General features: G+C 39.8%; 1 protein-coding gene and 1 long non-coding RNA gene across 2 annotated transcripts in view; one reads left to right on the top strand and one right to left on the bottom strand.

Moving 5' to 3' along the window:
- Nucleotides 1-18,581, top strand: part of LOC132394637 (uncharacterized) — a 166,458-nt gene extending 147,877 nt beyond the window's left edge. The window contains exon 5 of the long non-coding RNA XR_009512394.1: nucleotides 18,331-18,581. This is a non-coding gene — a long non-coding RNA (uncharacterized LOC132394637). The remainder of the gene's footprint in view (nucleotides 1-18,330) is intronic.
- Nucleotides 1-25,202, bottom strand: part of LOC132394621 (transient receptor potential cation channel subfamily A member 1-like) — a 90,752-nt gene that overhangs the window by 21,023 nt on the left and 44,527 nt on the right. The window contains exons 10-12 of the mRNA XM_059970970.1: nucleotides 9,225-9,343; nucleotides 8,483-8,681; nucleotides 5,319-5,520 (exon numbers count right to left, since the gene is read on the bottom strand). Coding sequence (XP_059826953.1) covers nucleotides 5,319-5,520; nucleotides 8,483-8,681; nucleotides 9,225-9,343 — 520 coding nt within the window. The remainder of the gene's footprint in view (nucleotides 1-5,318; nucleotides 5,521-8,482; nucleotides 8,682-9,224; nucleotides 9,344-25,202) is intronic.

The following is a 25,202-nucleotide window of genomic DNA, read 5'->3' as shown; positions in this document are numbered from 1 at the left end:
CACCTGTGCTTGTACATTAAATTCAATGCTAACTAAGCAGTTCAGAAAAAGAAGTAAAAATAAGAGGTTCTGCAGAAGCTAGAAATCTTGAGCAATACACACAATGTGCTGGAGGAGCTCAACAGGTCAGGCAGCATCTATGGAGAAGAGTAAACAGTTAACATTTCAGGATGAGACCCTTCATTAACACTGGAAAAGAATGGGGAAGAAATCAGAATAAGAAGGTGGGAGGAGCGGAGGAAGAAGTACAAGATGGCAGGTGATAGATAAAACTGGGGGGAGGGGTGAAGTAAAGAACTGGGAAGTTGATTCGAGGAAGAGATAAAGGGCTAAAGAAGGAAAAATCTGATAGGGGAGGGTGGAAGACCATGGAAGAAAAGAAAGGGGGAGCACCACCAGAGGGATATGATGGGCAGGTATGAAGTGAAGGTGTGAGAGGGAAACAGAAATAGGGAATGGTGAATCGGGGGGGGGGGGGGAGGAGGCAGTAATGACCAGAAATTGAAGAAATTGAGGTTCATGAGTTTGGAGGCTACCCAGACAGAATATAAGGTGTTGCTCCTCCAACCTGAGTCGGGCCTCATTGTGGCAGTAGAGCAGGACATGAAATGAAAACAGAATTGAAAAAGGCGACCACTGGGAAATCCTGCTATTTGTGGCAGACAGAATAAAGGAGAAAGTATCCTCCTCTGAGGATGCAACGAAAGATTATTGTTGAAGCAGGAAGTCACTCTGTGTAATTCTGGAATTGTTTGAATAGAAACATAGAAAACCTACAGCACAATACAGGTCCTTCAGCCCACAAAGTTGAGCCGAACATGTCCCAACCTTAGAAATGACTAAGCTTACCCATAGCCCTCTATTCTAAGGACCATGTACCTATCCAAGAGTCTCCTAAAAGACCCTGTCATATCCGCCTTCACCACTGTTGCCAGCAGCCCGTTCCACACACCACTCTCTGAGTAAAAAACTTACCCCTGACATGTCCTCTGTACCTATTCCCCAGCACCTTAAATCTGTGTCCTCTTGTGGCAACCATTTCAGCCCTGGGAAAAAGCCTCTGACTATCCACACGATCAATTCCTCTCATCATCTTATACACCTCTCTCAGGTCACCCCTTATCCTCCATCGTTCCAAGGAGAAAAGGCTGAGTTCACTCAACCTATTCTCGTAAGGCATGCTCCCTAATCCAGGCAACATCCTTGTAAATCTCCTCTGCACCCTTTCTATAGCATCCTTCTGCATCCTCCTCCGTAAATCTCCTCTGCATCCTTCCTGTAGTGAGACGACCAGAACTGAGCACAGTACTCAATGTTAAAATTGTACAAGGCATTGGTAAGGCTGAATTTGGAATATTGTGTACAGTTCTGGTCACCGAATTATAGGAAAGATGTCAACGAAGTAGTGAGAGTACAGGGAAGATTTACTAGAATGTTACCTGGGTTTCAGCACCTAAGTTACAGAGAAAGGTTGAACAAGTTAGGTCTTTATTCTTTGGAGTGTAGAAGGTTGAGGGGGCAAAAGTTTACGGGTAACACGAGGGGGAATTTCTTTACTCAGAGAGTGGTAGCTGTATGGAACGAGCTTCCAGTGGAAGTGGTAGAGGCAGTTTCCGTATTGTCATTTAAAGTAAAATTGGACAGGTAAATGGACAGGAAAGGAATGGAGGGTTATGGGCTGAGTGCAGGTCAGTGGGACTAGGTGAGAGTAAGTGTTCAGCATGGACAAGAAGGGCCAAGATGGCCTGTTTCAGTGCTGTAATTGTTATATGGTTATATAGTACTCCAAGTGGGGTCTGACCAGGATCCTATATAACTGTAACATTACCTCTTGGCTCCTAAATTCAGTTCCACGATTTACCGTACACCTTCTCAATCACAGAGTCAAGCTGCATGTCTGCTTTGAGCACCCTATGGACTCAGACCCCAAGGTCCCTCTGATCCTCCACACTGCCAAGAGTCTTATAATGGTTAAGCTACACAGGAATGAATTCGTTCTGGAGCATCACCATACCCCAAGATGCTGATCACACAGGGGCTAAATTTTGACTTTGTTGGTAATGCAGAATAGTTAAAAGCAGATGAATAGCTTCCTATCCGTTTTGCTTGATTTCTGTTCTCACTGAAGCCCATATAGAAGAGTGTGGGCTAAAGTTCCTATTCCCAAATAACCTTAATTTTGTTATCATTTACTGCAGATCATGTCAAGCTCTGTTCGCCATTTGTTCTCTCTGCATTGTCCCAGTAATGCAAGTTAAAAATATCTCCAACTGGACTGATAAGTATATTTTTATCTGATTCCAGCTGTTCTTTAGTTTTATAAAGAGAGATTAGCTTCATTTGTCACATGTACATTGAAACATACAGTGAAATGCATTGTTTGTGTTATATCAAATTCTGTTCAGCAGCCCACTTGTGTCACCATGTTTCCAGTGCCAACATAGAATATCCACAACTTACTAACCCATATGTCTTTTGGAAAGTGAGAGGAACCAGGAAGACACAGAGGAAACCTACACAGTCATGAGGAGTTCGTACAAACTCCTTACAGACTGTGGAGGGAATCAGCTGGTGCTGTAAAGCACTGCACTAGCCACTGCAGTACCATGCCAGTATGATTGTCAATATAGTGCCAAATTTTAGGAATTTGCATGGCAGACTTCTGCTTTATTTCCCTTATACTTTGCTCCTATCACCTTAAAATTATGCTCCTTCATATTAGCCATTTCTGCCCTGGAAAAAGGTCTCTGGCTATCCACTCTACCTATCATTTTGTACATTTCTATCAAATCACCTCTCATCCTCTTTCACTGCAAAGAGAAAAGCCTGAGCTCACTCAACCTGTCTTCAAAAGCCATGCTCTCCAATCCAGGCAGCATCCTGGTGAATCCCTTTTGTACTCACTCTAAAGCTTCTACATCCATCCTATATATAATGAGGCCAAAGAAATGAACACAATATTCCAAATGTGGTCTAACCAGTGTTTTATAGAGCTGCAACATTACCTCATGGCTCTTAAACTCAATTCCCCTACTAAGGAAGGCCAAGACAACATATACCTTCTTAACAACCCTTTCAACTTGTGTGGCAACTATCTGGGATCACTAGACATGGACACCAAAACCACTCTGTTACTCCATTAGTTATGACTCCGTAATACATTTTTCTATGTCCATGGGACACCAGTAAACAGATGGATGTTTACAGCATTTGATAGCATTGCATATTAATACCTGCTTTAAATTTCACACTGGAGTCAAATATTTATGTTATCATGCTTCATATGAAATGTCTGCAAGCCTCATACAAACTTGAAGTCTTATCCAATCTGTGCCAAACCATTAATCTGCCTAGTCCCATTGTCCTGCACCTTAACCCTCCATACACCACTCATTCATGTATCTATACAAATTTCTTTTAAATGTCAAAGTTGACCCCTGATCCACCACATATGCTAGCAGGTCATTCCACAGACTCATCTCCCTCTGAATGAAGATCTCTCTCATGTTCCCCCTTAACAAATCACTTTTTACTCTTAACTCATGACCTCTGGTTGTGGTCTCACCTAACAGTAGAAAAAGCCTGCTTCTATTTACCCTATTGCTATCCCTCATAATTTTGTAAACCTCCATTAAATCTCCTCACAATCTTCTACATTCTAAGGAATGAAGTCCTAACTTATTCAGTCTTTCTCTATGACTAAGGTCATCAAGTCCCGACAATATCCTCGTAAATTTTCTCTGCACTCTCTAATCTTATTTACATCTTTCCTGTAGGTAGGTGACCAAAACTGCACACAGTACTCTAGATTAGGCCTCACCAATGTCTTATACAACTTTAACAGAACCTCTATGTTTTTATCCCATCTCCATCTCCTGTACTCAATACATTGACTTCTCAATGCAGACTCTATCTCCTTGTGAAGCTGCTTCCAGTGAATTATGAATGCATGTTCCTAGATCCATTATCCTTCAATGCCCTACCGTTTACCATGTAAAACCTACCCTGATTAGCTCTCCTAAAGTGCAATGCCTTACACTTCCCTGCATTGAATTCCATCTGCCATTTTTTAGCCCATTCTTATAGCTGGTCCAGATCCTGCTGCAGCCTTTGATAGTCTTCCTTGCTGTCTACTACACCCCAATCTTGGTGACATCTGTAAATTTACTGATGCAATTTACCACATTATCATCCAGATCATTGACAAACAACAACAGACCCAACACCAATCACTGTGGCACACCATTAGTCACAGGCCTCCAGTCAGAGAAGCAGCCCTCTACAACCACTCTCAGTGAAGCCAATATCTAATACAATTTACTTTGTACTACCTTATCTTGAATGCTGAATGACTGAATCTTCTTGACCAACCTCCCATGCAGAACCTTGCTAAAGGCCTTGCTAAAGTCCACTGCCTTGCCTTCATCAACTTTCCTGGTAGCTTCCGCAACAAACTCTGTAAGATTGGTTAAATATGACTTAACACACACAAAGCCATGCTGACTATCCCTAATCAGTCCCTGTCTATCCAAATATTTATATATCTGGTCCCTTAGAATACCCTCCAATAACTTTCCTGCAACTGATATTTGGCTCATCAGCCTATAATTTTCCTGCTTATTCTTAGAACTTTTCTTAAGCAATGGAACTACATTAGCTATCCTCTAAACCCCCAGCACTCGACCCTTTATATGCTGAGGATGCTTTAAATATCTCTACTAGGGCCGCTGCAATTTTTGCACTGTCCTCCTACAGGGTCTGAATGAACACCATATCAAGCCCTAGGGACTTATCCATCTTAATTTGCCTCAAAACATCAAACAACTCCTCCTCTGTAATCTGTATGGGGCCCATGGCCTCACTATTGCTTTGCCTTATTTCTATAAACTCTGTGTCCACCTCCCAAGTAAATACAATGCAAAAATCCTTTTAAGATCTCCTCCTTCTCTTTCAACTCCACACATACTGCAGATGATCACTCTGATCTTCCAGAGGACTAATTTTGTCCCTAGCTATGCTTTTGCTCAATGTATCTATAGAAGCCACTAGGATTCTCCTTAATTTTGCCTTGTTTTAGCCCTCCTGATTTTCTTGTTAAGTGTTTTCTTACATTTCTTATACTCAAGTACCTCATTTGTTCTGACTTAACTATACTTTCTGATCCTTACCCCTTTGTTCTGGACCCGAGATTGTTACTTGTTAACAATACCCAACACAACAGGACACAAAAGTACCCCATTCCTCTATTCCACTTTATGGTTCAGATTATGCTGCACTTGATTTGACCAACTATAATAATAATGAAAGATTCTCATTACCTTTATTTGAATGGTAACTTTCTTGAGATCATCTTCTTGATCTATTGTAATATCATCATCAAAAAATATTTCCAAAGGTGCACAGGATGTGTGGATATATTCTTGAAATTCTTTCTTTCTCTTCTCATTCAGATGGTCTTCAACATACAGAACAATGCTAGCCTGTTGCATGGCTGCATTGGCATTTGCATTGTCATATACTCTAAAATAAGAACCAGGAACAATCTTTAGATGCACATCCAGAATATCAGCGATAGTTACAAGAAAGCATCAGACAGGTTTCCTCATTCTTCCAAACCAAAATATATAATCTACCGTAGCTTGAACTCTATGCGACCTGCTGATTCATACCCTTAAACTCAATAGTGCTCTATATTCCCTAAAGGTAATCAAGTGCCAGGTGGCTGGTGGCGTAGTGGCATCAGTGCCAGACTTTGGAGCGAAGGCGCCCAAGTTTGAATCCAGCCAGCTCCATTGCATGCTTTCAATCCTTGCTGGGTTGAGGGTCGAACTAGCAACTTGGCCTTGTAAAAACAAGAAAGCCTGCTAAAAAAAGCAGTCACGACGGCACCCCGATGACTCCACTCGGAGTTAAGGGTTTTCTTCTTTCTCTTCCTCTAATCAAGTGTAATATAGAAAATATATTTTCTTCCACCACTTTTCAATCTTGCCTTCTGATGACTTGCATTTCTAATTATGTCTTTATTGTAAAATCTCAGTAAACACAGAAAAAGCTATATTCTCCCAAAATTCAACCACTTACCCTTATAATCTTCAACTTCTCCAAAATAGCTTTCCATATATTTTCTGAGAGAGTCAATTGTCACAGAAGGAATGCTTTTTCTAAATGCATTGGCTGGTAGTTGGAAGATAATTGGCACTCTAATTTTCAAGATAAGTTTGACTGCTCCCTACATCTCAATTCTTGATTGAATTTGAATATCAGGGTTCAGTTATTGCTGCTGTCTGTAAGGAATTTGTACATTCTCCCTGTGACCCCATGGGTTTCTTGCAGGTACCTGGTTTTCTCCTGCATTCCAATACGTTAGAGTTAGGGTTAGTAGGTTGGAGGCATGCCTTGTTGGCATTGGAAGCATAGCAACACTTGCAGAATGTCTCCAGCACATCCTTGGGATGTTGTTGATGTAAATGATGCATTTCATTGCATGTTTTGATATATCTTTGACAAGTAAAACTAATCTTATCTTATAAAACCTTGTGGAAAAGGGAGAATATATCCTCAATAAAGGTTCCTTTATCCATCTTGCCATGTTGAAAATGAACTTCTCAGAAGTTTATCTAGGGCATTATCCTTGTGGTTTAATACTCTTTTACAGGATTCCCTCCAAACAGCACACCAGACTGTCAAATCTGGTGCCAATGATTAGGAAGTCAGGATCAAAAGTCCTCAGTCATAATATTCTAAGAAAATTATATTTGACCTTTGTTCCCCATTTCCCATCATATTTTTAGGATCTTCTGTAGACAGTTATGGAAATGTAACTAAAATGGTGATATCCTATTGTTCCATTTGTCTCTCCGGTTTTTCTACCCTAACCTCGCTGTTCAGATATAACAGTTGATGGGCAAAGCCAAAAAATAACGCCAGGCCCATCATGATGGCTGCTTATTGTACATAATACATAGCCAAGATATTCAGATGGTTGTTTATTTATTTAGAGATACTGTGTGGAATAGGTTCTTTTGGCCCAAAAAGCTGCACAGCTCAGCAACCTACCAAATAAACTCTAGCCTAATCACAGGACAATTTATAAAGACTAATTAACCTACTGACCGATATGCCTTTGGACTGTGGAAGGAAACCGGAACGTCCAGAGAAAACCTACGCAGTTCATGGTGTAAGGTACAAACCCTTATGGCGTTGGAATTGAACTCCGAACTCCAGAATGCCTCAGGCTATAATAGCACCGTGCTAATGCCTATGTTACCATGGTGCCCTTAATGATTCTTCCTTTTGGGCTACCTCTAGCAAGAATTAATTTCACCCACTACATTTTTTTCTCAATTTCGCTCAGTGAACTCCCTGGAATTACTTATAACTAACTGTGCTGACAGCAGTTTGCATACTTGGTATGATCTGTTGTGATGTGCTTTGACATGACAATCTGTTGTTTCTTGTTCTTCTGTAAATATTCAACAGTACCCTATTAATTTGGACTGGAAGACTACCTCTTCTACCCCACAAATTGAGTCCTGTTGTGTCACAACCATAGCACCTCCGTTTTATATCTCTACCTTGATGATACAACCATTGTTGATAGAATCTCAGATGGTGAGGATACAGGAGTGAGATATGCCAACTACTGGAGTGGTGTCACAGCAACAACCTGACGGAATAGCTGATTGTGGACTTCTGGAAGGGTAAGACGGAGGAATACATACCAATCTTCACAGAGGGATCAGAAGGGGAGAGAGTAAACAGCATTAGGTTTCTGGGTGTCAAGATCTCTGATGATCTAACCTGGTCCCAACATATTGATGCAGTTAAAAAGAAGGCAAGACAGTGGCTATACTTCATTAGGAGTTTGAAGAAATTTGGTATGTCCACAAAAAACACTCAAAAATTTCTATAGGTGTACCATGGAGAGCATTCTGACAGGCTGCATCACTGTCTGGTATGGAGAGGCTACTGCACAGGACTAAAAGAAGCTGCAGAGGGTTGTAAATTTAGTCCGCTCCATCTTGGGTACTAGCCTACAAAGTACCCAGGGCAACTTTAAGGAGCAGTGTCTCAGAAAGGCAGCATCCATTGTTGAGGACCTCCTGCACCCAGGGCATGCCCTTTTCTCACTATAGGTAGGAGGTACAGAAGCCTGAAGGCACACACTCAGTGATTCAGAAGCAGCTTCTTCCCCTCTGCCATCTGATTCCAAAATGGACATTGACTTTGAACCCTTGGACACTACCTCACTTTTTTTAATATATAGCATTTCTGTTTTTTGCACAATTTTTAATCTGTTCAATATACATATACTGATTTACTTATTTATTATTATTTTTTCTTCTTCTATATTATGTATTGCATTGAACTGCTGCTGCTAAGTTCACGACACAAGCTGGTGACAATAAACCTGATTCTGATTCTGACTATGTGCTTACCCACTAAACTACCAAGAAATGCTATGATATTTTTTGTTATGTACCTTTGGAAGGTATCTGAAAGTAATGCTATGAGGAGGTTGATACAAAGTATGCTTGACACTCCCAGAAAGGTTCCACAGAGTAAATATGCCATTACTGGGTCTTTTGCATACATCTCTTCAAATCCATAGTCATCAACCAGTGTAATGCGAAAGACAGTAAAAAGCATCTGGGGTATGGTTGACATACTTGGAACAAGACCTGTAAGCAAGAAAATAACAGGGAAAGCTTACAAGTGAGCAAATGTTGTCACCAGTTATTCATGGTTATTTATTTTGAATTCAGTTCTCATGCCCTACTCCATTGGCATGTATCACTGATCCCAAGGTGAAAGCTGCTAACCAAATCATGGTTCCTGACAGTGAGTCATTAACACAACTGGGGAGGTGTTTTGTTCCCGTTTGGACACAACACTGGGGCATTCACTTTGATTCCATTCCAGAATCAGCAGGGTGATTTTTTGAATTAAGTAAAGACTTACAGTTTAATCACAGTTCTGTAATACCTGTGAAGCTCTCAATGCTCAGATAATAGGTTTGAAATTCCCTTTTAACAAGGAAAGGGAAATACATGTTAATGATTCAATGGAAAGCTATGTTTTACACTCACACCCTTCATTAACTCCATCTGAACCCCAGACGATTCCCAGAAATGCATACAGTTTGTTAGAAGAGACTTTTCCCTCACAAGTTGCAACAGATCATCACTTCCATCAATTAATCAGAAGGCAAACACTCAACTTACCACCAAAAATGATCCAGAACGAACACGCAAAGGGAATGTAAAATTCTCCATAAAGAAAAAGGAACTTCAGGAGGTCCACAATGATTTTCCCAAGCATCACAATAAAGGGTCCCAGGGACCTGCATCGGAATATTAACAAAGTTGCACAAAAAAGCTGCAGGTGTTAGCTTTGTAGATCACATGCTGCTTGGAATAGCAAAGAGATCTTTGATAAACATACGTATAGCATTCAAAAGCAGCACTAGTGAACAGAGTATAAAGAAATATTTCTAGAAGAATAGAATTGAAAATATCATTAAACACACAAAATTTGGTTTGGAACTAAGTTGTACCAGGTCTGCCCTGGTGCTGAAATATCAATAGGGTATAAAGGCACTGAAAAAGATACAAAAGCAGGATCATATGAGAACCAAAAGAACAGAGCAAACAGAGAAATCTGGACAGGATTTTCTCTCAAGAATGGGGAGGCATTGGGTTGCCTGATATTTTAAAATAGACAGGTATATAAAGGTTATATATCAGAAATGCTACAAACCCATATCTCTGGAACAAAGATGATACGCAGTAAGATTAAAGAACAAATGGGGAAATTACCTTGCCTAGCAAGTGGATGCATCAAGGCAAAAGATGGCAACTTAATTATGAACAAAGAGGAAATCCTAAGCAGATGGACAGAATGTATAAAAGAACTTTTTGAAGACCAAAGAGGAGAAAAACATAAAGAAGTATCTTGAAGGACCTAACATTCTAAAATCAGAAATTTGAACAGCCATAAATAAAACAAAACAAAACATAACAGAGCAACTGGTCCAGACAACATCACTGTTGAAATTATCCTGGCATTAGGAGATGTTGGAACAGAGAAAATAACAGAAATAGCAAATGAAACCTATGATCATGGGGAGATACCTGATGATTTGAGTAAATCAGTGTTCTTCACACTTCCAAAGAAAGAGGGAGCAACAGAATGTGAGTTACATCATACAATAAGCCTGATGAGCCACGTGGCAAAAATTATTCTCAGAGTAATCATGATGAGAGCAAGACACTGTATAAAACCAGAAATCAGTAAAGAACAATGCGGCTTTGTGGAAAACACTGGAACCAGAAATGAAACTTTCATGCTACGGATGATCTGTGAACGAGCCTTCTAGGTACAAAAAGACATCTACCTTTGTTTCATCGAGTATACAAAAGCTTTTGACACTGTCAGACACCAAGATCTTCTGGAAGTGCTTCAAGATCTTGACATAGATGGGAAAGATATGCATTTCTTAAGAAATTTATACTGGGACCAGACAGCAACCATCAGAATAGAAGGAGAAGTGAGTGAGTATGTGAATATCATGAGAGGAGTCAGGCAAGATTGTACCTTTTCACCCAACTTATTCAACTTGTACAGTGAAAATTTCTTGAGAAGTATCAAAGACATTAAAGGACTCACAATCGAAGGCAATAATATAAATAACATCAGATATGCTGATGACATCATACTAATAGCTGACTAAACAAAACTTCAAGAACTACTCACTATAGTGGCAGCAGAAAGTAATCACAGAGGCCTCTCAATCAACACCAAGAAGTCAGAAAGCATGGTCATCTCCAGAAAGACAAACATCCCACAATGTGTGATCAAGATTGGAAATACAAACATCAAACAAGTCAACAAATTCAGAAATCTTGGCAGCCAAATAACAAGTGATGGCAGGTGCGACACAGGTATCAAATACAGAATAGCAATGGCGAAAGAAGCTTTCCAGAAAATGAAGACCATATTAACAGACAGAAAGATGAGCATGTACACTAAAAACAGAATACTGCAGTGCTACATTTATTCTATCCTGACTGACGGAAGTGAATGCTGGACCATTTCCCCAGCAATGGAAAAAAGACCAGAAGCAGCTGGATTTTGATTCTACAGGAGAATGTTAAAAATATCATGGACCACACACACATCAAATGAAGAAGTTCTCAGAAGGGCCCAAGCAGTTAGATCACTCATGCCAACAATAAGAGAAAGACAACTCAGATTCCTAGGACACATCATGTGGAAATGATGAATTAGAAAACCTCATACTCTCTGGAAAGATTGAGGGGAGCAAACCTAGAGGAAGACCTCGACTTATGTACATCAAAAGCCTAGCCAGGTGGCTACACATCGAGGAAATGGAAGTCATCCAAAGAACAAGGGATATATTTGTATGGAAAACCATGGCCACCAATGTCCGCATCGGATATGGTACCTAGACAGACAGATATGCTGTCTAATGCTGGTTACCACATGAACAAATTAGTCTCCAACAAATTATTTGTGCTTCAAGATGGATGAGAATTCCAGCTTATTAACACAATGAGTAACTGACATATGAAAGGAATCTAAATTAACACATACGAGAGATGGGAAATTTACATTTCTTGTGTACAGATTTGGTACCTTTATTTAGGAAAGGGTTACAAGTATTGAGGGTAGTCCAGAAGAGATTCACTAGGCTAATTTCTGGGATGAGTATGTTGTCCTGTTATGAGCAGTTCAACGGAATTATTTGGAATTTAAAAGAATAAAGGGTTATCTTATTGAAATACACAAGATACTAAAGGAGCAAAACAAAGATATTTCCATCTGTGGGTTATCATTTGAAACTCAGGAGCATAGGAGTTTGATGAATCACTGGAATTCTCTATTTCAGTGGTCAAGTTTTCTCTAGATCGCTGGGGGTATTTAAAGAAGAGGTAGAGAAGCTGAATTACGGAGGTATTGAGGAATATGTGGAATTTTCAGAGAAGAGAAATTGTGTTCTGTGACAGATGGGCCATGATTGTATTGAATGGCAAGACAGAATTGAAGAATTGAGTGGCCTACTCGTGCTTCCATTTACTTGTGTGTTTGTGATAGAGATACAGCAGATAAAAAGGTGTGAGAAGAAGCATTAATACTTGGTAAAACATTGCGGGGACATCATATAAATGTAGATAATTTATTATGAGGAAGATAAAGGAGTTTTTAAAATACCAACTCTTTAACATATAACCATATAACAATTACAGCACGGAAACAGGCCATTTTGGCCCTTCTAGTCCATGCCGAATGCTTACTCTCACCTAGTCCCACTGGCCCGCACTCAGCCCATAATCCTCCATTCCTTTCCTATCCATCTACCTATCCAATTTTACTTAAAATGACAATACCAAACCTGCCTCTTCCACATCTACAGGAAGCTCATTTCACACAGCTACCACTTTCTGAGTAAAAAAATTCCCCCTCGTGTTACCCTTAAAATTTTGCCCCCTAACTCTCAACTCATGTCCTCTTGTTTGAATCTCCCCTACTCTCAATGGAAAAAGCCTATCCACATCAACTCTATCTATCCCCCTCATAATTTTAAATACCTCTATCAAGTCCCCACTCAACCTTCTACACTCCAATGAATAAAGACCTAACTTGTTCAACCTTTCCCTGTAACTTAGGTGCTGAAACCCAGGTAACATTCTAGTAAATCTTCTCTGTACTCTCTCTATTTGTTGACATCTTTCCTATAATTCAGTGATCAGGACTGTACACAATACTCCAAATTCGGCCTTACCAATGCCTTGTACAGTTTTAACATTACATCTCAACTCCTATACTCAATGCTCTGATTAATAAAGGCCATTAAACACAGATTCTGAAAAGTATTTAAAAAAAGTCATATCTATTTGAAATGTATACAGTGGCTCTTCTGTGAGTCACAAAATGTAATACTTTATAATATGGGCCCATTTCTCTGTAACAATGGCAGAGAATTGCCTCTCTCATGCCCTATAAAGCACAGGGTATCTTATACTGGAAACATTTATTCATAGTTTCTTCGCGGTTCCATTCCTCCTTCAGTGGCATCTGCTTTTTCCACAGATTCCCCACATCAGATCCTTACTCTCAGCAAGCAACCTCAAATGCAGATGGTAGGATGGTTTTCATTGTGAGATGATTTGAGTAAGGGATAAAGATGCAAAAAAGAAAGTTATTGTGACAGATCCCAGATATGAAACTGCAGATTTTCTCATTCCACAGATGCTGTTTGCCTTGCTGAGTTTTTCCAACAAATTCTGATTTTATTTATAATTACAAGGAGACTTGGTAAAACTACAACTGGCATAGTGAGTACCATTTGGGTCTCCCAACAGAAAGAAGGATACAAGTTAAGTGCAACAAAGTTCAAGTCTATTGGTTCCAGGACAGTGTGCTTGCTGAGTGAAGAGAGATTGGGAAGATAGGTTCTCAAGTTCTGAAGGTTGAGAGTGATCTCACTGAAACCTAAATATTTTTACAAGGTCTTGTGCATTTAATATTTCAGTAATATTTGAGTAATGTTGTAAATATATTGTTTGATTAAGCATTCTTTGTTATTTACACAGTCCATTACAGGTTATATGTAAAAATCCATGACTAACATATGTGATTTGGCCACCATGTCAGTAGTGCACAACTTGCCAACAGTAAAAACAAAGTACACACATTTATCCTCAGGCTCCCTACATTTTTCATTCTATTAGTTTTGGAGTTACAAAACATAACTGTGGCAACGAGCAAATTTTAAAACAAACCCAAGAATACTACCTACCCGTTGAAGTGCTGTGAGATGTTCGAGTTTAAAACACACAGCACATCTTTTTTCTTCATAAGAGGGAGATGATCAAGTTAAAAGCAAGTCAGGAAATGGATGAAGTTCACAGGTTCATAAAGTCAGTACTGTGTGATATTAATAATAAATTATAAAAATGCAGAAATGGCTGGCTACATCAGAAAGACAGGTGCTTTTGATTGCACAACAGATAACTGGATGATGTATACTGAACAAATTGAACAGTATTTTGAAGCAAATAAAGTAACCAATGAAATGCAAGTGCCACTTTTGCTGAATGCACTGGCTGGAAAAACATACAGTTTGCTTAGAAGGTTGGCTGCTTCAACCAGATCAGCAGAAATGAGCTTTGCCAAAATCATGAAAGTAATGCAGGAACATTTAGAATGGAAACCATTGTGGATTGTAGAACACCTTACGTTTCATAAGTGGAATCAAAAGGAAGAGGAGTCCATTTCAACTTACGTGGCTGAATGGAAGAGATTAAGCATTGTCATTTCAGTGATGGCCTCAATGATGCACTGACAGATTGTTTAATTTTGTGGAATCTTACGAGAAAGCATTCTAAAACAGCTCCTAACTGGCATTTACACAAGCTGTTGAAATTGCTGTATCAATGGAAAAGGCATACAGAAATGCAAGTGAGTTATAGTCAGGAATGAAAGTGAACATGAACAAAATTGCAATGTCCAAACAGAAATCGGCCTGGTTGAACAAACTGTGTTACCATTGTGGCAGGGGCACACGTATACCAGACTAATGCAAGTTCAAAGGAAAAGCTTGCAGAAAATGCAACAAAATAGGATACATAGAAAGAGCATGTTGGGCAATCAAAAGTAAATGGACTGCACAGGGAAGAGAAAAAGATACAAAGTCAAGTTTCAGTTTCAAAAAGAATGCTAATCCGCATGCTGTTGATAAAAATATACAATAATTAGAGAGATACAGGACTGAGTAGCCTTAAAATTTACAAAGTGAAAACTAACAAGAGGCAAGCAATATGGCTAACATCAGAATTGAAAGGTAAATTAATTAAAATGGAATGGACACTGGCTCGGCTGTTTCAGTCATTCGACAAAATTAGTTTGAATTCAAAGATACTGAGATTTATCCACTATCTGCATGCCACATCCCCTACAATTGGGTCAACTGAAAGCAAATTAAGAAAGATACTGGATGATGCCACAGCAGTGTTCACAGGGGGTATGTTGCTTTTAAGGCATTTGTTTAGTTTATTATATTTTCACTTTAGTAATTCGTTTGTTATTGTTTTCTAGTTAAAGTTAAGATTGTTTAAAGTAAATTCATTGTCTGTGATATATTGCGGCATGTGATGACATCACACCTGGTTTCACCGCGTCTTGTGGGAAAATACCGGTTTGGAGAAACCGGAAGGAGGGGGCTTATGTGTGTGTGCAGGATCAGCGCGAGAAGAGTTTTCTTTCTACGCACTAGAAACATTAGTGAAGCAACGCCGTAAGTTCATGAGATAATCGATATGTTGAATTAAAAATGTTAACGCCCCTAATTGGGTGGCAATGGAGTTGAACTCCACTAAAGAATTATCTATCTCTGCATTTCTTGGCTCTGTACTCCCTAGTAGTTTGTCCAGATTAATAGTTAATCCTCTTGTTAGACACACTTTGCATATATGGGCTCAGTTTAGGAAATTTTATGGTTTCCATGGTTTTTCCTTTTCTAGCCCTATCTTACATAATCACCTTTTTTTACCTATTACGTATGACTCAGCATTCCATGATTGGTATAGGAAGGACATTAGACATTTTGAAGATCTTTTTTATTGATAATTGCTTCGCTTCTTTTCAACAGCTCTCTGCTAAGTTCAATCTGCCCAATGCTCATTTTTTTAGATATCTCCAAATTAGACACTTAATTATTCCTTTAGTTCCTAACTTCCCTGAAATGCCTGAGAAAAATGTTATGGACTTATTTCTTTCTATTAATCCACAAGGTAAAGGTTTAATATCATTTATTCGTGATAAATTAGCAGCCTTACAACGTGCCCCTGTGGATAAAATTAAAATGGCATGGGAGCATGATTTAAATACCTCCTTATCTGATGAGACTTGGGACTCGATTCTCAAATCGGTTAATTCAACCTCTCTTTGTGCTCGCCATTGCCTTTTACAGTTTAAGGTTGTTCATAGAGCCCATATGTCTAAATTTAAATTATCTCGATTTTATCCTAACATTAGCCCGCTTTGTGATAAATGCAAAAGGGGCGAGGCCTCTCTCATTCATATGTACTGGTTTTGTCCTAGCTTGGAGAAATTTTGGAAAGATGTCTTCATAACGTTATCGTATATTCTGAATCACCACCTAGAACCTAACCCTTTAATTGCCTTGTTCGATTTCTGGGGTGAGACAGATTTACGTCTGATTTCAACTAAGTGTCGAATATTATCTTTTGCCTCTCTCCTGGCTAGACGTTTAATCCTCCTTAGATGGAGAGATGTTGCCCCGCCCACGCATGCTCAATGGCTTAACGATATTATGGCCTGCTTAGACCTTGAAAAAATTCATTATTCAGTTCTTAATTCAGATTTAAAGTTCCATAAGGTCTGGGGACCTTTTATTGAGTACTTTCATAACCTTCCTCTTAACTAAGGTTTTTTTCGGTCCCTTGCTTTCAGCTCCTTTTTTTTGGTAGTAGGCATTAATATCTTCTGTTGCTAAGTGTATTTACAGTTTTGGGGGTTTGATTGTCCTGATTTATATTCTCTATATTGTGTTATGGTTGGTCTGGATTTTGTTTTTTTTTGTTGCGGGGCTTGGGGAGGATACTAATTTTACATGTCTTCCGTTTGGGTGCTTTCTCAATTATCTTTCTTTGTATCATATTATTATTGTATGTTTATTTTTGCACTTTGTCAATGTTCTTCATTTTGATCTGGGTTTTTTTTTATCTGTAGCTATGTAGAAAATGTATAAAAAAACTAATTTAAAAAAAGTTAACGCTGATTCTGTTAAAAGTAATGACGGTTGATAAAGTTTATGTTTTTTGTTATTTAAAGAGTTGCGGATAGTTTGTGTTGAAGTGAGTTTAAAGCCAGTCGATGGTGTAGGTAGATTCTGACTCTATGTTGCACTTTAATGTAATATAGTTGTTGTAGTTTTACTTTTGCAAGTATTTATGATGTAAATGTGATGTCAAGAAGGAAACAAATACTGTATATATTTTGTATTGTTTTATCAACAGTTTTCACCATACATTAATGTGGAAGAGTGAACAGTAAATGGTTAATCTTACTGGGACCGCCTCATTGATTGGTTTATGCTTGGTGTTTAGTTCAGAGTTCTTTTACACCTGTGCAAGAACACTACAGAAGGTATTGGAAAACTCAAACATATCAAGGGTAAAATAGAGTTAAGTGGAAATGCCAGACCCAAGTTTTACAAAGCACTGCCGATTCCTTGTACCATCTGTGATAGAGTAATCAGTGAGTTAGATTGCACGAAAGCCAAAGGAATTCTTTCCCAAGGTTGGGTGGAGCCCATTGGCAATGTCAGTGGTCCCAGTAGCTAAGAAGGATGGAATGGTTAGGATTTATGGTGACTTTAAGGTCACTATCAATCCAGTACTGAAAGTAGATCAATAACCCCTGCCCAGTATAGAGGACATCTTTGCAAGCCTTTCTGGAAGAAAACACTTCAGCAAAGTGGACTTAGCTGAGGCCTACCTACAGATGGAGATGGCAGAAGAGTCCAAGGTGTTTCTCACCATAAACACTCACAAAGAGCTTTATCACTATAATGTGCTTATTTTTGGAGAAGATACTTTGGTGGAAAGCTATGGACCAGGTGCTGCAAAGCTGTCCTGGCACTCAGTGTTACTGATAAGGATGAGAAGGAACATCTCCAAAATCTCAAATGGTGTTAGAAACACTAGAGGAATATAGGCTCAGAGCACAATGCAACAGTTTGTTAAAATATGCCTCACTTACTGTGGTTACACTATTGATGTACAAGGATTACACAAACGTGCTGAGGAAATTCAAGCATTGCTGGATGCCCCAAAGGATGCATCACAGTTGTGGTCCTTTTTAAGATTTGTCAATTAATATAACCGGTTCCTGTCAAACCGAGCTACTGTTCTCCACCCTTTGAACTCATTAAGGGGTGGAGTTTGGGAAGAAATGGCAATAGACAAAGGTGTCTTTCCAAAAGACAAAGGATGTGGTGACATCAGACACTGTAACCACACATTATGATCCACATGACCAGTGAAGCTTGCCTGTGGCACCTCACCTTATGGTATGAGGTGTTATGTCACATGTTATAGAAGTGACCGCACCATAGCCTTTGCATCATCTTTCCTTACTGCTGCAGAGAAAAATAACGGACAGATTGACAGAGAAACCTTGAGTCTGATTTGGGGTATAAAACATTTTAACCAGTACCTGTATGGGAGAGAGCTTACCCTCATTCCTGATCATCAACAACTACTGTCTATTTTCAATCCACAGAAGGATGGTCCACAAACAGCAGCAGCGTGAATGCAGAGACACGCTGGAGGACACAAGTACAAGATTGAATTCAAGGGGACAACTAATCATAAAAATGCCGATGGATTGTCCCATTAGCCCTTGGAAAGGGAAATACCTGATAACTTACAAAAGAGGACACTTCTCTTGTCGCATTCTCAGTAATGCAAATCAAAAGTTTCCCTATTACAGCTGAGATGATCCAAAGGGAAATGAGAAAAGATCCCACACTGTCTCAGGTAAACATGGCAACCCAAAATAGATGCATCATTTCCACCAGTGCTAGGATAAACTTATCCTTGATGGGTGTTGTCTTATGTGGAATTGAAAGTTATTTTACCACCTAAACTGAGAGCTAAAGTGTCAGAGGAGCTACATGTAGGTGTGATCAAAATGCTTGAAGCCTTGTCTGGTGGCCTGTGACAAATCAGCAGATTGAGTAGCTTGCTGCTTGGGATGCCAACACATCCAGAAGATGCCAAAAGCAGCGTTTCTCTTTCCACAAGGACCAGCCAGCATTGACCTGGCAGAGGATTCATGTGGATTTTGCCGAACTGTTCATAGGCACAAATTTCTTGGTGGTACGAATACAGCTACAAAGTGGCTAGAAGTGTTCCCAGTAGCCTCCACTGCAGCCTCACACACAGTTGATGTACTGAGAAGCCTCTTCTCAAGGATTGGTGTTACAGAACACTTAGTCAGTGACAATGGACCACAGTTTCGCACCAGTATCAGTCATTCTGGTCAATGATTCAGAATGAATCAGTCATTCAGTCAATGACGTGGGTAGGAAGAGTGAGGAGGTCCTGAAAGGTGAGTTTAGGGAGCTAGGTGCCAAGTTAAAGGACAGGACCTCCTGGATAGCAATCTCAGGAGTGCCACGTGCAGGTGGGTTTAGAAATAGTAAGATAGCACAGATCAACACATGGCTGAAGACATGGTGCAGGAAGGAGGTCTTCAGATTTATAGATAATTGGGCAGTTTTCCAGGGAAGGTGGGACCTGTTCCAGCGGGACAGTTTACATCTGAACTGGAGCGGGACAAATATTCTTGCACGTAGGTTTGCTAGAGAGGCTCCAGTGGATTTAAACTAGATATGGGGGGGGGGGGGGGGGGAGGGGAACTAGAGTGTAGGAACAGTTGTATGGGAGAAGGAAGAAAAAGAAGACAGAAAAGTTCTTTGTACTGTTAGAGGTAAACAGAGAGGAAGAGGTGGAGAATTTCTTAAAGGCATTTATTTTAATGCCAGGAGCATTGTAAGAAAGGTGGATGAGCTGAGAGCATGGATTGATACCTGAAAATATGAAGTTGTAGCTATCAGTGAAACATGGTTGCAGGAGGGGTTGATTGGCAACTAAATATTCCTGGATTTAGTTGCTTCAGGTGTGATAGAATTGGAGGGATAAGAGAGGGAGGTGTTCCGTTGCTTGTTAGAGAAAATATTACAGCGGTGCTCTGGCAGGATAGATTAGAGTGCTCATCTAGGGAGACTTCTTGGGTGGAATTGAAAAATGGGAAAGGTGTAGTAACACTTATAGGGGTATATTATAGACCACCTAATGGGGAGCGAGAATTGGAGGAGCAAATTTGCAAGCAGATAGGAGATACTTGTAGTAAGCACAGGGTTGTGATTGTGGGAGATATAAATTTTCCACACATAGACTGGGAAGCCCATACTGTAAAAGGGATGGATGGTTTGGAGTTTGTAAAGTGTGTGCAGGGTAGTTTTTTGCAGCAATACATAGTGGTAGCATCTAGAGAAGGGGCAGTGTTGGATCTTCTTTTAGGGAATGAAATAGGTCAGGTGACGGAGGTGTGTGTTGGGGAGCACTTCAGGTCCAGTGATCACAATGCCATTAGTTTCAATATAATTATGGAGAAGGATAGGACTGGACCCAGGGTTGAGATTTTTGATTGGAGAAAGGCTAACTTTCAGGCGATGCAAAAGGATTTAGAAGGAGTGGATTGGGACAATTTGTTTTATGGAAAGGATGTGATAGAGAAATGGCGGTCATTTAACGGTGAAATTTTGAGGGTACAGAATCTTTATGTTCCTGTTAGGTTGAAAGGAAAGGTTAAAAGTTTGAGAGAGCCATGGTTTTCAAGGGATATTGGAAACTTGGTTAGGAAAAAGAGAGAGATCCACAATAAATATAGGCAGCATGGAGTAAATGAGGTTCTCGAGGAATATAAAGAATGTAAAAAGAATCTTAAGAAAGAAATTAGAAAAGCTAAAAGAAGATACGAGGTTGCTTTGGCAAGTAAGGTGAAAATAAATCCAAAGGGTTTCTACAGTTATATTAATAGCAAAAGGATAGTGAGGGATAAAATTGGTCCCATAGAGAATCAGAGTGGACAGCAATGTGTGGAGCTGAAAAAGATGGGGGAGATTTTGAACAATTTCTTTTCTTCGGTATTCACTAAGGAGAAGGATATTGAATTGTGTAAGGTAAGGGAAACAAGTAGGGAAGTTATGGAAACTATGATGATTAAAGAGGAGGAAGTAATAAGGAATATTATTTTAAGGAATATAAAAGTGGATAAATCTCTGGCTCCTGGCAGGATATTCCCTAGGATCTTGAGGGAAGTTAGTGTAGAAATAGCAGGGGCTCTGACAGAAATATTTCAAGTGTCATTAGAAACGGCGATGGTGCCAGAGGATTGGCGTATTGCTCATGTGGTTCCATTAATTAAAAAGAGTTCCAAGAGTAAACCTAGCAATTATAGGCCTGTCAGTTTGATGTCAGTGGTGGGTAAATTAATGGAAAGTATTCTTAGAGATGGTATATATAATTATCTGGATAAACAGGGTCTGATTAGGAACAGTTAACATGGATTTGTGCGTGGAAGGTCATGTTTGACAAATCTTATTGAATTTTTTTAAGAGGTTACTATGAAAGTTGACGAGGGTAAAGCAGTGTATGTTGTCTATATGGATTTCAGTAAGACCATTGACAAGGTTCCACATGGAAGGTTAGTTAGGAAGGTTGAATCGTTAGGTATCAATATTGAAGTAGTAAAATGGATTCAACAGTGGCTGGATGGGAGATGCCAGAGAGTAGTGGTGGATAACTGTTTGTCAGGTTGGAGGCCGGTGACTAGTGGTGTGCCTCAGGTATCTGTACTGGGTCCAATGTTGTTTGTCATATACATTAATGATCTGGATGATGGGGTGGTAAATTGGATTAGTAAGTATGCAGATGATACTAAGGTAGGTGGCATGGATAATGAAGTAGGTTTTCAAAGCTTGCAGAGAGATTTAGGCCAGTTAGAAGAGTGGGCTGAACGATGGCAGATGGAGTTTAATGCTGATAAGTGTGAGGTGCTACATTTTGGTAGGAATAATCCAAATAGGACATACATGGTAAATGGCGGGGCATTGAAGAATGCAATAGAACAGAGTGATCTAGGAATAATGGTGCATAGTTCCCTGAAGGTGGAATCTCATGTGGATAGGGTGATGCAGAAAGCTTTTGGTATGTTGGCCTTTATAAATCAGAGCACTGAGTATAGAAGTTGGGATGTAATGTTAAAATTGTACAAGGCATTGGTAAGGCCAAATTTGGAGTATTGTGTACAGTTCTGGTCACCGAATTATAGGAAAGATGTCAACAAAATAGAGAGAGTACAGAGAAGATTTACTAGAATGTTACCTGGGTTTCAGCACCTAAGTTACAGGGAAAGATTGAACAAGTTAGGTCTTTATTCTTTGGAGCGTAGAAGGTTGAGGGGGGACTTGATAGAGGTATTTAAGATTTTGAGGGGGATAGATAGAGTTGACGTGGACAGGCTTTTTCTATTGAGAGTAGGGGAGATTCAAACAAGAGGACGAGTTGAGACTTAGTTTAAGGGTAAAATGAGGGGGAATTTCTTTACTCAGAGAGTGGTAGCTGTGTGGAATGAGCTTCCAGTAGAAGTGGTAGAGGCAGGTTTGGTATTGTCATTTAAAGCAAAATTGGATAGGTATATGGACAGGAAAGGAATGGAGGGTTATGGGGTGTGTGCGGGTCTGTGGGATTAGGTGAGAGTAAGCATTCGGCACCAACTAGAAGGGCCAAGATGGCCAGTTTCTGTGCTGTAATTGTTATATGGTTATTCCTGAAAGTGAATGGAATAAGGCATATTACATCTGTATCGCATGACTCAGCTACAACTGGCTTGGCAGAAAGGTTTGTCCCAAGTCTAAAGAATACACTGTGAGCAATATCAGGACACATTACACTGACACTGAATTAGAAGATCACCAATTTCCTCCTTGTATATCACAGTGCAGCACACTCCATAACCAACAACTCACCAGCTATGCTGTTTCTTGGTCATCCCTCGCATTCACGCTTGGATCTTTTCAAACTCAATCTCAGAAGGAGTATGCAGGACAAACAGTGGAGACAAATTAAAGGTCCCTCAAACAAGGAGGTTCAATGTCTCACTCCTGGACAAGCAGTTCTGGTGAGGGACTACACAGGTGATCTAAAGTGAGCACTTGGTAAGGTTAAGGGCATAACTGGACCCACTCTCCTACACAGTGAAGTCTGCATGTGATATCATCTGGAGATGACACATCAATCAGTTGAGGAGAGCAGTGTCAACTGTTAGAGATGAAAGGTGTCCCGAGCTGTCAGGACCACTCCCTACAGTCCCAGAGTCAACTCCAGAGCTGTCAGAACCACTCCCTATAGTCCCAGAGTCAACTCCAGAGCTGTCAGAACCACTCCCTACAGTCCCAGAGTCAACTCCAGAGCTGTCAGAACCATTCTCTACAGTCCCAGAGTCAACTCCAGAGCTGTCAGAACCATTCCCTACAGTCCCAGAGTCAACTCCAGAGCTGTCAGAACCATTCCCTACAGTCCCAGAGTCAACTCCTACAACCACCACAGAGGAGGCCCTAGAACCTGAGATTGTTTCACAGCCATAAGTCCCTGCTGCCAAGCAAAGTAATCTGTAGTTAATATTGCAGTAATGTTTGAGTAATGTTGTAAATATATTGTTTGATTTAGTATTTTTTGGTGTTTACAAAATTCATTATGGGTTATATGTAAAAGTATGTGAATGGCATACCAGATCATAAGTGTGCATCTCACTAAAAGTAAAAACAAAGTGCGTACATACATTTATCCCTGCGATCCCCATATTTTTCTATCAATTTTGGGGTTACAGAACTTACATAGTGCTGAACAGACTCTGCACCAGAAGTTATGTCTTGAAATACATTCACTATGAATTTAGGACCGAGGTAAAGAGAAATTTCTTCAGATAGTGGGTGTTGAATCTTTGGAATTCACTGAGTCAATGAACACAGTGACTGAGTTAATTCAAAATAGAGATGAATGGATCTATGGATATAAAGGAAATCAAAGGATGATGTAGAAAATAGCTATTGAGCACAGATATTAACAAGATGACCAGTGGAACAGGCTCTTAAACAGTGTGCTACAGATTTCTTGTCCCATCCCCAACAGTAGCTTACAGTTACTGCATGCCAGTATCTTGTATCCATCTCACCACATTGGTCTCTTTATCTTTTTGGTCACTAGAACAGCACTTATAAACATTTAAAATACAAGAGATTCTAATGATGCTAGAAATGCTGGAAGAACTTATTGTGGCCGAAGTATCTGTTCCTGCGATGTACTGTTAAACTCAGTAGGCTGGGGGCATCTATGGAAAGGAATAAAGAGCCAATGTTTTGTGTCAAGATCCTTCATCAGGATAGGAAATAAAGGGGAATGAAGCCAGAATAAGAAGCAGTGAAGGGGAAGGAGTACAAGCTGGCAGGTGATAGATAAGGCCAGGAGAGGGAGAAGGTGGGTTGGGAGGGGGAGAGGGGTATGAGATAATAAGATCGCAGATGATAAGTGAGACCAGCTGAGGCAGAAGGTAGTGGGTAAGTGGGGATGAAGGTGAGAGAAGATAAATGGAAGGAATAAAGGGTTGAAGAAGAGAGAATCAGATTGGATAGGAGAACGGACCATGAGAGAAAGAGAAGGAGGAGAGGACCCAGAGGGAGGTAATAGACAGGAAAGAAAAGGTAAGAACGGAGCCAGAATAGGGAATGGAGAAAGAGAGAAAGGAGAGGGATGCTAATCTTATGTGTTTATAAAAATGTGAATGCTGATTCAGCTATGATAAAAGTGGTCTTCCTTTCTCATTATCTCCTGTTTTCTTTCTCCAGCCTCCCACTGTTGGTGTAGAATTATTAAATGCCATCTTTGTTATTACATTTTCACTGCATGGTGGGAAATGTGAACGCGTGTGTCTGCAGGTGCAGCTGACAGTTGCATAGCAACAAGTTCATGAGGGTTCAAAGATTAAGCTTGGAAAGATTTCCCATTAGCAAACATTTTGATTGCTTGGTGAACAGTGAGAAATTGTTGAGAGTAAAGTGAAGGAGTGCATTGTTCAAAGAAAGTGGCACAGGTCATCAGCACATGAAGCTTTAGAGCCACTCTTCAGAAGCCTAATACCAAGACATTTTTAGCACAGGGAAGAGAGAAATCATTGTGTTTTTTTAATAGGTAGCATTTTGCAAGAATATTAAAATGTGCAAAATCAGAATAGAGTTCAAGGTTGTAGCTCTCTGCCACTTTCACACAGGCAATTAAGGATAGGCAAAAAAACAATGGCTTTGCCAGATCCCAAGAAATGAATTAATAAAAGAGAAACAAGGCACAAGAAATTCAGCAAATGCTGGATATCTTAAGCAGCACACACAAATTGCTGGAGGAACTTAGCAGGCTATGCAGCAACTATGGAGGGGAATAAACTCAACACTTCAGGCTGAGATCATTCATTCAGATTCTTTTTGTCACCTTGGCATGCTTACAATCAGAGACGTTAAAAAATAAAATCAGAAG

This window comes from Hypanus sabinus, chromosome 1, assembly GCF_030144855.1.
Source record: "Hypanus sabinus isolate sHypSab1 chromosome 1, sHypSab1.hap1, whole genome shotgun sequence".
Lineage (NCBI taxonomy): Eukaryota > Metazoa > Chordata > Chondrichthyes > Myliobatiformes > Dasyatidae > Hypanus > Hypanus sabinus.
Note: the sequence above shows the minus strand (reverse complement) of the source record. Positions and strands in the feature narration are given on the sequence as shown.